The 12,421-nt window shown below is 41.8% G+C and overlaps 1 protein-coding gene across 4 annotated transcripts in view; it reads right to left on the reverse strand.

Annotated features, from left to right (window-relative positions):
• Positions 1–12,421, reverse strand: part of ARHGAP25 (Rho GTPase activating protein 25) — an 80,799-nt gene that overhangs the window by 25,621 nt on the left and 42,757 nt on the right. For all 4 annotated transcript variants that reach the window (XM_080684618.1, XM_080684621.1, XM_080684620.1 and 1 more), the window contains exons 3-4: positions 7,215–7,302; positions 1,398–1,514 (exon numbers count right to left, since the gene is read on the reverse strand). In XM_080684618.1, the coding sequence (XP_080540744.1) occupies positions 1,398–1,514; positions 7,215–7,302 (205 nt within the window). The remainder of the gene's footprint in view (positions 1–1,397; positions 1,515–7,214; positions 7,303–12,421) is intronic.

Consider the following 12,421-nt stretch of genomic DNA (forward strand, 5'->3'; position numbering starts at 1 on the left):
GATTCATTATAAGCCCTCTAGGTAGAAGTGAAGCTATGGGACAGTGTTGAATAGAGGAGGACCTCCACTGACAAACAGGTTTAACAGTATATTCTAGCTGTTCTGACAGACTATAATTCAGACTAAAGCAGTATAACACCTCACAGGATGGTACAGTGAAGGTCATGAGCAGTGAGGAGGTCCTAGGTGGGAAAATCCATAGAAAATTTCACAAATGAGGCAGCAGCAACATTCTCAGACTTCTCAGTGGTTGAGGGTGCATGCCCTGCCCAGCTAACAGAACCAGGGGATCTTTACAAGTGGAAGTGAGCTACCTACTGAGGCAGGAGCCCTGGCCCTGCTGCTCCATGGCTGGATCCCTTGGGCAAATTATTTACTTCTTCAGGACTGAAGTTTCCTGACTTACAAACAGGAAGAACAGATGTCTGACTTGCCCCAGGACCTCAGACTGGACTCTGCTATCTTCAAATGCCTTCTCATCCTGAGATCTATTATTTGGGTTCAATGAGAGGCTTGAAGAACATCTGAAATGCCACAGCAAAGCCAAACCCTGTTCCTTGAATAAATAAATAGTGCTGTACTGTTTTCTTCTCCCTTGGACTTTCCCCAGCCTACAGGACTTATGCTTGACTTTCTTAGGATGTTGGCCTTGAGGAAGGAGGAGGGAAAGATCCCCATGTGGACAATGACACAGTAAAGCAGTGTGCAGTGGCAGGGCTGAGCCGAGCACAAGGGACACAGATGTTGGCTACAGCACATAGGTTAGGGTTAGGGTTACGGTTAGGGTTTAGGGTTAGGGTTAGGTATACGATTAGGCAACATCCACGACCCTTATCAATGCAGACAGCCTAAAGTGCTGGGCTGGGGAAAACAGAAAATGTCAACCATTTCACAATCCAGGGCAATAAGGAAGGTTGAAGCTATGTTTATGCAAGCTGGATAGTATATAATAGAGCTTTAGTATATAAAAGCATCTCAGCCTGATTAGCACCATAAAATTATTGGGTTTAGGAACTAGGAAATGTTTAATGAAACCATGTTATTCTTTTTTTTGTAATAGGTTGCCGCTATTCAGGATGACTGAGGCAGGCACTCCTGAGTTTGGCTGTCCCACCCAAATTACTTCTTTTCTTGTAGCCCCTACATGGCAGGTCACAGGCCCCAGAACTGCCTCCCTGCCCCAGACTCTAGGTTCACAGGTGGACTCCAGACATCAGCTGAGATCACCTGGGACAGGAAGCTAGAGGCTTGACAATGAGCATGACCTCAGAGTTGTCCTCTGGCCTTTGAACACTGTTCAAGGAAAGATCATATCTATAACTACGCCCCCCCCCCCACACACACTATCCCAGAGATGTTACAGACACCTGCCCAGAAAAGCCTGCCGGGGTCCTTACCTCCAGAGGGTGTGCCAGCGACTCTCTTAAGGAATTTAACCCACTCCTCCATCTCCGCCTGGGAGCTGGCCATGAGGACATAGGAGTCCTGTCCCGTGCGACTCTGGTCCCATGAGGCTAGAGGAAGAAGCAACACTAATGAAGGTCTTAAGAGTGGAAAGGGGCTGGAGCAAGAGGAAGCAAAGAGAAGCTGAACCTGAATTGCTTCCATGGTTCAATTAAACAATCCTTCTAACAACACCAAAGCATTATCTACTTATCCTCAGTGGCACTGAATATCTGTGCACCCTTATTGTTTTTGCTGACGCTCTAGTTCTCTAGACAAGCACTGACCACAATGGCTTGCAGTCAGGATGACTTGGGCTGACAGCTACTCCTGTGGAGGACAGAAGCCATTTGCTACCAAAAAGGAGGAGGAAATTCATGGGGCAGGTTCAGTATTAGAGGAGAGAGGATCACCCCATACAAGTTTGAAGACTTCATTCAGTTCATCATGCCAATCATGGGCAGTTTCCTAAGCTACTCTTGAACTCAGTTGTGGGGGTGAGGAAGGGAATAGCAACTCAGGAGGGAGGGACAATAAACATATGTGTGTCTTTCTCATGAAATCAGTGCTTCCTGCTCAGGATTACTGTTCTCCCATCTGCACAAGACATTGCAAATGGTAGGTTCTCAACTCGTATTTAATTGACAAATGAAGTTTGTTAGGACTTTATTTACTAGTACCATTTTTTACTTTAAACACAAGATTATAAAAGGATATATGTAGTATTTCCTGAATTGATGTTCTTAAATGGACAAAAGGGTAGACAAAATGACAGCAGTTGGAGAGGGTACAGGAAGAGAAAACACCAAGAGAGAAAATGAAAGGGTACACCAAGAGAGAAAATGAAAGAAAATGATAATAGAGAACAATAAGGAGAGAGGAGGAGGAGGAAGGAAGAAGAAGAGCATCAAACATGGGTCTTGGGAAGGACAAGAAAATAATTGCAACCCTTTTCAATTACCAGATACTCTTAAATTTCAAAGTGCCTTTGCAAACATCAACCCAATCTTCTCTCAATGTCAGGGCATTTCCCTCAAAGAGAGCCTGTTTTAGCACCACATTTGTGCTCAAACCTGTATTTTCTTTCAGGAAAGCAAAAGACTTTCAAATTCCCACTGGTTCTGGTCTCTTGAACCCATCTTAATGTCACCAAGCCACACCTTCTTTCATCTTTTGTGATGACCTAATCCTGAATCTATGTTATCATTGGGTCATCCGCTGTTCTAACCAGAAGTGTCAGTCCACGGGAGCCCTGGCTATTCAGGAACATCCTGAGATCTGGGTGTTTCCAAAAGTAGACTGGGAAGTAAAAAGTTCTCAAGGCAGAACTGAAACATTCCATAGAAATCACAGTATCCCTTTGCTCTAGTATCATTTCCTCTCCACAGGTAATGTAACTGAAGCCCAGAAATTCAAAGGCACCTCCTCATTGGTGCCCAGTAAGTTTCTGCCAAACTCAAGGCAGGGCTACTGAAGAGTAGAGTTTTCACTAAGCCATACTGCTCCCAATTTTGGCCAAAATTTATCTGGTGTCCTTCCCCACTATGCCCACACCCAAATCCATTCTGTTAAGAACTGCCTTTCAGTTAACCCTGATTCCTGAGAGATCCTTCAGTTTGACCATGGCAACCCCATGAAGAAACATCCAGCTCTCGAGATATTGCAGAGTGACCAAGGCTTCCATGGACTCACCCTTCTGGTCAGAAGATCTGATGACCCAATGTCAACATAGATTCAAAATCCGGCCATCCCATAGGGTAGAGAGGGCAAGGCACAGTGATATTAATGCAGGTTCAAGAAACCAGGTCCAAAAGGAATTTGAATATCTTTTGTTGCCCTATAAAAATATGCACATTGAAGTGCTAGGATGGGCTCTCTTTGGGAGAAATTGCCTAACATTAATACAAAGCCCATGAACAGCAGCTCTGCCCTCAGGGACCTGCTTTCTTTGACTTAAACAGTTTGTTCAATGTGTCATATATTGGGCCATTTCCTTATCAGAAAGAAGCTTCCCTTCTTTTCTTCCCTGCCTGAGCAACTCCTACCCATTTTTAAAAACCTAGCTCAAATGTCATCCTCTTCAGGGATATTTCTTTTCTTTTTTTTTCTTTTTTTTTTAAATATTTTTTTATTGATTTTTTTACAGAGAGGAAGGGAGAGCCAGAAACATCGATGAGAGAGAAACATCGATCAGCTGCCTCCTGCACAACCCCTACTGAGGATGTGCCCGCAACCAGGGTACATGCCCTTGACCGGAATCGAACCTGGAACCCTTGAGTCCGCAGGCCGACGCTCTATCCACTGAGCCAAACCGGTTAGGGCAGGGATATTTCTTAATATAATCTCTTCCAACTTCAAAATAAGTGGGGAGTCCCTATTCTAAATCCCTTACCATCCTATCCTTACCTCTCTCACAGCAGTAGCTAAATTATCCTGAACATTAGTTTCCTTATCATTAATATCTAGGCAATTATTTAATACTAGAGGCCCAATGCACGAAAATCATGCAAGAATAGGCGTTCCCCCACCCCTCCACCCCCCAGCTGCCGGCACGGGCTTCCCTTTGGCACCCGGGACCCGGGCTTCCCTCGCAGCCACGGCTTTGTCTGGAAGGATGGAAGGATGTCTGGTCTAATTAGCATATTACGCTTTTATTATTATAGATGTCCAAAACTAAAGCCCGCTCTTCCCCCCAAAATTTGCTAGCTGCACAAATCTCAGCAAATACATCCTTCCAATTGTTTAGGCAAAAACCTTGCAGTCAACCTTGGATTCTCTTTCCCACATCCAATCTATCAGCAAATGAAGTCCCGTCTACCTTCAAAATGTATCCAGAAATGATTATTTCTCACCCCTTCACTGTTATCATTTCTCACTTGCATGATTGCAATAGCCTCTTCACTGGTGTCCCTGCTCTGTCCTTGTTTCTTTTTATTCTCAATTCAAAGGAGTGGAAAAACATAAGTCAGATCATGTCATTTCTTTGTTCAAAACTTCCCAATGGCTTCCTATCCTTATAGCATAAAAACTAAACTTTTTACAATTGCCTGTAAGTGCCAGTAAAAGCTGTGTTCACCCCTGACTGAATCTCCTACTCTTGTTTCCTGTCATCATTCCACTGTAACCACATTGGTCTCTTTGATGTTTCCTGAACATGTGAATAAGCTCAGAGAGTTTGCATTGACTGTTCCCCTTTCTGGAATGCTCTTCCTCCAGATGGGCACTTGGCTCACTCCTTAAGGTCCTTCAGATCACTCCTCAAAGGTCACCTTCTCAATGATGCCTACTCTTCCTGCTCTATTTAAAATGACAAATCAACCACTGCCATCCCCATCTCAACCAGCACTTTGTCTTTCTTTGCTTATTTTTTTTCATAGTACTACCCCAGCATAAAAACTATACAATTTACTCATTTATTTGTTTCTTTTGTCAGTCTCCTCCCATATAGGCTATATGCAGGCTATTTTGTTCTTTGCTGGATTCCCAGTTCCCATAATAGTGCCAGGCTCTTGGCAGATGCTCAATAAATTTGTTGAATAAGTAAATGACATCTAATAAGGCAGTATGAGAATCAAAGGCAACATATGCACCGGAAGAAATAACCCCCTTATCCCTGGGGACTGCTTTTGGGTAGGAGACCAGATATTTTTCTGCGGGAGGTAAGAAGGGAGAAGGAAGCTTGCCCTAAATTTTTGCCTGTCCCAAATAAAGAAAAACGTAACTACAAGAAATCCTGGCCCTGATTAGCAAGGTCATTCCTTATGCCAGCAATGGCCCCTGAGAATCATCTTGCACAGGAGAATGACAAAAAGAGGGACTGAAAATTCTCTGCATCATAACGTAAAGGGTTGTATCTGGGAGGAGACTTGGAAATGATGGCACCTTTAGGAAAACCATTCCCTACCTTACCATGCTTTAGAATTGTTTTTCTTTATGAGACCGTGTGTGTGTGTGTGTGTGTGTGTGTGTGTGTGTGTGTGTGTGTGTGATCTAAGAATTTTCCCAGCAGCCTGCATGTGTGAGTGAAAATGAGAGAATAAATCTTCATTTTACCCTAGCACAGCAATCTTTGAGGGTACTGGACTTCGGTGCAAAGACCATGGTGAGTTTGCAGTTGGAGTTTGCAGTAGAGCTACCCTAGATTTAAAATTCAGGCTTTGGGACACGTGTGACCATGGATGGTGGCAACCCATGAATGGTGCTGGGGAGGAAATCCTGGGAAAGAGGTGGGTTTCCCCAGAGAGGAGAGGCTAAAAAAGCTCATCCTCTGAGGAGGAAGAGAGATGGATAGACCTTCAGTTAAAAAAGCAAGAGATGACCCATGAGGAGGCTCCCTGGGAAGAGCGGAATTTAAAAAGAAATATTTTCCTTTGTTTTATATGAATAGTCATAGCCAATTTTAGGATTCGCTTCTACATTATAATTTCCTCTAGTTCTTTCCCAAATATCAAACACTTACATGGCATTAACTGTATACCAGACACTGTACCAAGTGTTTCATATATATTTCTTTATTTAATCCTCACTATTATCATCATTGGCCCCATTGTACAGATTAAGAAACAGAGGCAGGGAGAAATGAAAGAACTTGATCACAGTTACACAAATAGTAAATGGCAGGAAAAGGTTTTGGACCTGGGCAGGATGGCTCCAGACTGGGCACGTCTAACCTCTCTGTTACACTGCCTTTTCCATCAAGTTTCTTACGCATGTAGCTGCCTCATGTGAGTGGTGAGGGGGGCGCTAAGGGAAGGGGTGCTCAGGGGATGGGTGGCCTGCCCTGTTATGTCCGCATGGTGCAGCTGCCTGGCTGCACGGCCTAAGCAGCAGACCTGGATTTCCTGGCGGGGCCGGGCTGGCAAAGGAGCAAGAGATAGGGAGAAGCAGCCTAAGTGTGATGGATTCACACAAACACATACTCCCCTTGAGACAAAGCAAGACAAGCTCCCCTTGTCCCAAATGCATTCCTGGAAGGTAAAGTGACTCTTGATTGGGAAAAGCACCCTCCCGTGTGCTGCTAACATGTTCAATAGGTGAATGGCAGCACCTGACACGAGTTAAGTGCTCAGCAAGTCGGAGCTGTCATTTCTTGTTAGGTCACATTGAACCACAGGAGAGACGGTAGACTGTCAACTACTTTCCACCTACCAAAATGGCAATTTCACATTGTTCAATTTAAAGTTTAATTTTAATGCCCCACTCCTCTTCTAGACTGAACTTCCTTTAGTGAGCAGGGATGATGTACTTTCCAGATCAGTGTCCAAGTGCCTAGTGTCTATGCTCAGAAAATGCATGCAGAGTTGAACCGAATGTGTACCCACTTAGTTCGCTTGCTGGTTAATGAGCTGGTATGGTTCATTGACTATATACGGAACTACTATATATTCTTCTTTTGTTTGTTTGTTAATCCTCACCAGAGGATATTTTTCCATTGATTTTTTTTTTTAAGAGAATGGAAGGGAGGGGGAGAAGAGAGAGAATCATCAATGTGAAAAAGACACATCAACTGGATGCCTCCCACATTCACCCCAACCAGGGCCAGGGACTGAGCCTGCAACCAAGGTACATGCCCTTGACAGGAATCGAACCCACAACCCTTCAGTCCGCTGGCTGATGCTCTAACCACTGAGTGAACTGGCTATGGCCTACTATGCATTCTTATTAGGTTGGTTGATTAGCTGTTGACAGACTCTCTGAATATATCTTTGACTTATAGGATCCAGAAGAAAATAAGAATGTAATATACCTCTGGCCCACCTTTTGTCACTTACCTGGAATGACTTCAAAGACAAACTTCCCCGCTTCTTCTGGGTTTGTGGCAATCTCCTTGATTGAACTTCCAGGTAGGTACATACAACCCTGAAAGATCAAAAGTCAGGCCTTTACGATGGGCAGCAATTTTATCGCCTATTAGCTAACATTAAGTTAGAAGACAGGTAGGATAGTGATGGGATGGAGAAGAACATGGAAAGCTAGGCCCTTCTGCTATTCAGGCCTCAATCAAATAAAGTGGTAGCTATCGGAGAGCAAGCTAAGGATAAGGTCTTGATAGGAGAATGAGCTGAGGGGGCAACTTCACCAACGCTTGCTTCTTCCCACTTTTTCAAGGACCTGACTTCCTGGCCAAACCAGGTATCAGGTCTTTGTGAAGGCCGGGTGGACCACGCTACCTGCTGGGCTGCAAGAGGGGGCATGAAGGGCGGAATCACAGGTAGTCATTCAAAGGGATGGCGTTTTCCCCTTGCTAAGCACCTTGAATGTATTATTCATTTAGACCTTCCAGCAATCCTCTAGGCAGGAATCATTATGCCCATTTAACGAGGCAGAAAACTGGGGATCAGAAAGGTTCCGTAATTTGCCCAATGTCACAGAGCTAGTAAGTGGCAGAATAATAATTTATCTCAGAAGTGAATTCAAAACCCCTTCTACATGAAGATGCTATTAGACAAACAAGTCACTCCCACCATGTCTATGCTCGAGGCTTTACCATTCACAGTGCACTGTCACAAGCCTAGCTCATCAGATCCCCGCAAAGCTCCATATTAAGAGCACGGCAAGATTTGCCACTTCTACTTTGCAGATGAGGAAATTGATGCTTTGAAAGTCTAAGTGACTGCACGAAGGGACACAGTGATTATGTACAACAGTAGTTACTCATAATTTACGTATCACTGGCTGTTGGAGGTAGCATGTCTGATTCTGAGCTGAGTAGACATGTGTGTCTTTATTCTACAAAAAAGTGTGGGTGAAGAGGACAGGCAACAAAGAAGCTATGAAGGCAAGAGTCTTAAGGAATTTACAGATCAGATCAGGGCCGTGAAAGAACAAATGTTTATTAGAGTGCCTAGAAATAAAAATGTCTAAGACTGAGAAAGTAGAAGAAAAAGAAGAAGAAATGGAGGAAGAGTAGGAGAAAAGGGAAAAAGAAAAGGAAAATTAAGGAGGAGGAGAAGGAGAGGAGACGAAGAGGGCAGGAGAAGAAAACGGGGTGGCGGGGGGAATAAATTGTCTGAAAAAGGGAAGTCTACATTTCTTTTTTTACATTTCTCTAAGTCCATTACTTAAAAATAACCTCCATCTACATGGTCCTCACCATCTTAAAATATCAATGGCCTCATAAAAAAAAAAAAGACCCTGAGGTTGTGTTGTTGAGGTATTGAGGAATTTGCACGACCTATGGTGCCATTTTCAGATAGAAGAGAGCATTGCCTGGCTTTGTATTACATTCACCCAGTGTGAGCTTTTAAAATTTACATCTTATCTCCTTGGGCTCCTTCCCAAAATCACAAGGAGTAGGATCTGAAATCATTAAACAACAACAACAACAAAAAAAACCCCAAACAGAATTATAGAAATAAAAGAATATCAATAGAGCCCAGCTGGCATGGCTCAATGGTTGAGCACTGCCCTATGAACCAGGAGGTCATGGTTCAATTCCCAGTTGGGGCACATGCAGCCAATTGATGATTCTTTTTTTTTAAATAAGTTTTTATTGATTTTTTTACAGAAAGGAAGGGAGAGGGATAGAGTTAGAAACATCGATGAGAGAGAAACTTCCATCAGCTGCCTCCTGCACACCCCCTATTGGGAATGTGCCCGCAACCAAGGTACATGCCCTTGACCAGAATCGAACCTGGGACCCTTCAGTCCGCAGGCCGATGCTCTATCCACTGAGCCAAACCAGTTAGGGCCAATTGACGATTCTTTATCATTGATGTTTCTATCTCTCCCTATCCCTTCCTCTCTGAAATCAATAAAAATATTTTCAAGAAAACAGTATCAGTAGAAGTCCTTTGAATAATGATGATGAGGATGCATATAACAATTATGATGGGCTCTGACAGAGGAATAGTTCAAGGTTTTGCTTTTGCTAATCCAGTGGCACCTGGTCTCTCTCAGGCTCAGGTAATAAGGAGCCTTAAGTAACACGCTTTCCTAGGGGTTGGTTACATTGATGCTTGATCATTCTTTCATGAAACAGGAAGAGAAGGAAATAAACATACTGTAAGGGACTTCTCTGTGCTGGGAATGACAGTGGGTAATTGGGCAATTTTCAAGCATTCAGTTGGCCCCACGAACTCCCAGGCCCCTGGAGGGTTTGCATTTTTAAAAGGCATATTCCTCTCCAGAAAGGTTGTATGGATTGTCATTTCCACCAGCTGTGCGTGAGAATTCCTGTTCCCTACAACACTAAAATGTCTAAAAAATCTTTGGCAATTTGATTAAAAAACAAATCCTTGCCAATTTGATAAGGGAGCAGTAGTATCTCATTGGTTTACATTGCATGTTTTTTAATTATTAATGAGATTGAACTTTTTATGTACATTCTGTCCATTGCATTTTTAGAGAAATTATCCACTTGTGTCATTTGCTCATTTTTCTATTGAGCTTTTTCTTATAGCCTTGAAAGAATACTTTAAATATTAAAAGTATTTGTTAGTTATATCTACATAAACAATTTTTCATGCTTATTATTTGACTTTTCACTTTAGTATGTTGGTTTTTATGAAAGGTATGGACATTTTAATTTATGCAATTAAATTTGCTTTCCCTGATGCTGTCTCTGTTGCTATGCTTATAAAACACCTGCCTCCCAAAGATTATGAAGATAACTACATTTTCTTCTAGGATTTTTATTAGCTCCTTTTTTTTTTACATTTAAGTCTTTAACCCATCCAGAAGCATGAATGGTGTAAAACATGGCGTGGAACCATGCCATTACTTTTTCCAAAGAACTTAGCTCATGTCTGTAACTTCCATTTCATTTTAGGTACTTGCAATGCCTGTGAATCCCCCAACAATGTTAAATGGTAGCATAATAAAAGTACTCTATTTTGAATAGATTTTTCTTTATCTTAATGAAGTAATTATGGATATATGAAAAGTCTACAAGGATGTCCTTTTAATTCTTGTTTGTAATAATAATATAGAAACATCAGAATTATAAAATGTCCATACAATAGATTATTTTACCACCATTAAAAATTACATTGTAGAAGAATATTTATATAATGGACAATATTCACAACATATTGTTAAATTTTTAACTAAAGAATATTATTATGTTAACTTTGCATTTAGAATAGACAAGCTTCTAAATACATACATATATATATATATATATATATATATATATATATGATTTGGGTAGTTATTTTTGCTAATGGGATCATTTTTATTTCCTACTTTATGCTTTCCCACATCTTACAAATTTCCCATTATGTACACATATAGCTTTTGTAATCAAAATATACATGTTCAAATAAAGTAAAATATTCTTTCTAAGAAAATCACTGTATTCCTAAAAATTTTTTTAAAATAAACTTTTTATATCTGAAATGAGTATTTAATTTTACCCAATGCTTTTTTTCAGCCATCAATTTAGGGGTTGTGTAGTTTTTATCATTTGATTTATTGCTCTCTACCTATTGACCAAATATATTATATTAAGAGATTTCCTACAAAATAAACCCTACTTGTCATCCTAGAAGCAGCTTTATCTAATTTTCCCAGAATAGGACTTTCCAGACGTAAGGGAGAGAAGCTAGGACCTTCACTAATTTATTTCACCCTCTGACATCATTTATGCTTTTTCAAAACAGAATTTTCTTACACATGTTACATATCATTTGATCCTATGACAAATACAGGCCAGGTATGATTGTCTAATTTTACCAAAAAAAGGGGGGGTGTCCAGAAAAATTAAGTAAGTACATGGTCAGATGGTAGTAGACCCAGGAAAAGAACACAAGCTTGGAGAAAGCATACCTGTCACCCTCCACACCTCAGGAAGTAGACCCCGCTGAGCTGTCCTTTCCGCTCATTCTGGAAAGCCCACACATTGTTGCCATCTCCCTAGCTCTCTGCTGATGGGAAGACTTCGGCATCAGCTATCAACGCACCAGTTACCACCCTCTGAGCCTGTAATTACTTGGATCTGATAGAACTGGCTTGTTCATAAAGTGAAGGAAATCTGGTCACCACCCACAGGACACTGAGCAAGAACCGGGTGTGAGGGGGCAGGGAGGGGAGTCTCTGGCCCTTTTGTGGCCTCTGCAGTGACAGACATTACAGCCTCCAGTGGAGGGCTTTGTTAGCCAGGGGCTGCTGACACATCATGGATCCTTAAGTCTGTCCTTAAATAGAACTCTTATTACCAAAATGACCATCTCATTTCTTCACATACCCTGCCAAGAACCCCCAATATCTTCACCCTTCTTGGGGCATTTTTTCTGGTTCTGGAAGGTTCTAGAACAGTGCTTCCCAACCTTTTTTTGGCCATGACCCACCTAAGCATCTCTAAAATCCTGATGCCCCTCACCCCGTGACATGTAATTCTAATTATTCAAAAAGTGAACTTAGAGGAAGCCTAAAAGGCCATTAACTTGGTCTGAACAAGCTTCCAAAAAGCATGGCATTCATGAAAGAGAAAAATTAAAGAACGGAAGGACAGTTGAAGTACTGAGGAAGAAATCACTAAGAAATTGTTTAAAAAGTAATAATAATATGAAGTGATATAAAAAATAGCAAGTAACATTTCAAAACAAAAAACTGAAATGCATAAATATGTCACAATATATATTTATATACTGTGTATGAAGCCCCTAGAACCGTAAGAAATGCAAAAAATTCACTGTTAATAACTCATTTTCAAACTGCTCCCCTTAAAAATCAAATTTCCCCCTGTGGGGCATGTGCCCCACGTTGGGAACCACTGTTCTAAAGTCTGTCTTCCACTTCCAGAGACATGAGCAGATGTCCTGTTTGCCCTGAGACACAGAGTTTTTTCCTGGGGTCCCAGGGTAATTGCTAAAGCACCCCTTTCACTCTCATGCAACATGGTGGCCACGAGGAATCAGTGATGCAGGGAGAAAAGATCTAGGCCCAAGATTTAGGATCAAAGCCCTCTAGCTCTACTGGGAAATCCTGTTTGCTATGCTTTCAAAGTATATCAGGCATCTGACCCATTTCCCTCCAG

Source organism: Plecotus auritus, assembly GCF_963455305.1.
Source record: "Plecotus auritus genome assembly, chromosome: 8".
Lineage (NCBI taxonomy): Eukaryota > Metazoa > Chordata > Mammalia > Chiroptera > Vespertilionidae > Plecotus > Plecotus auritus.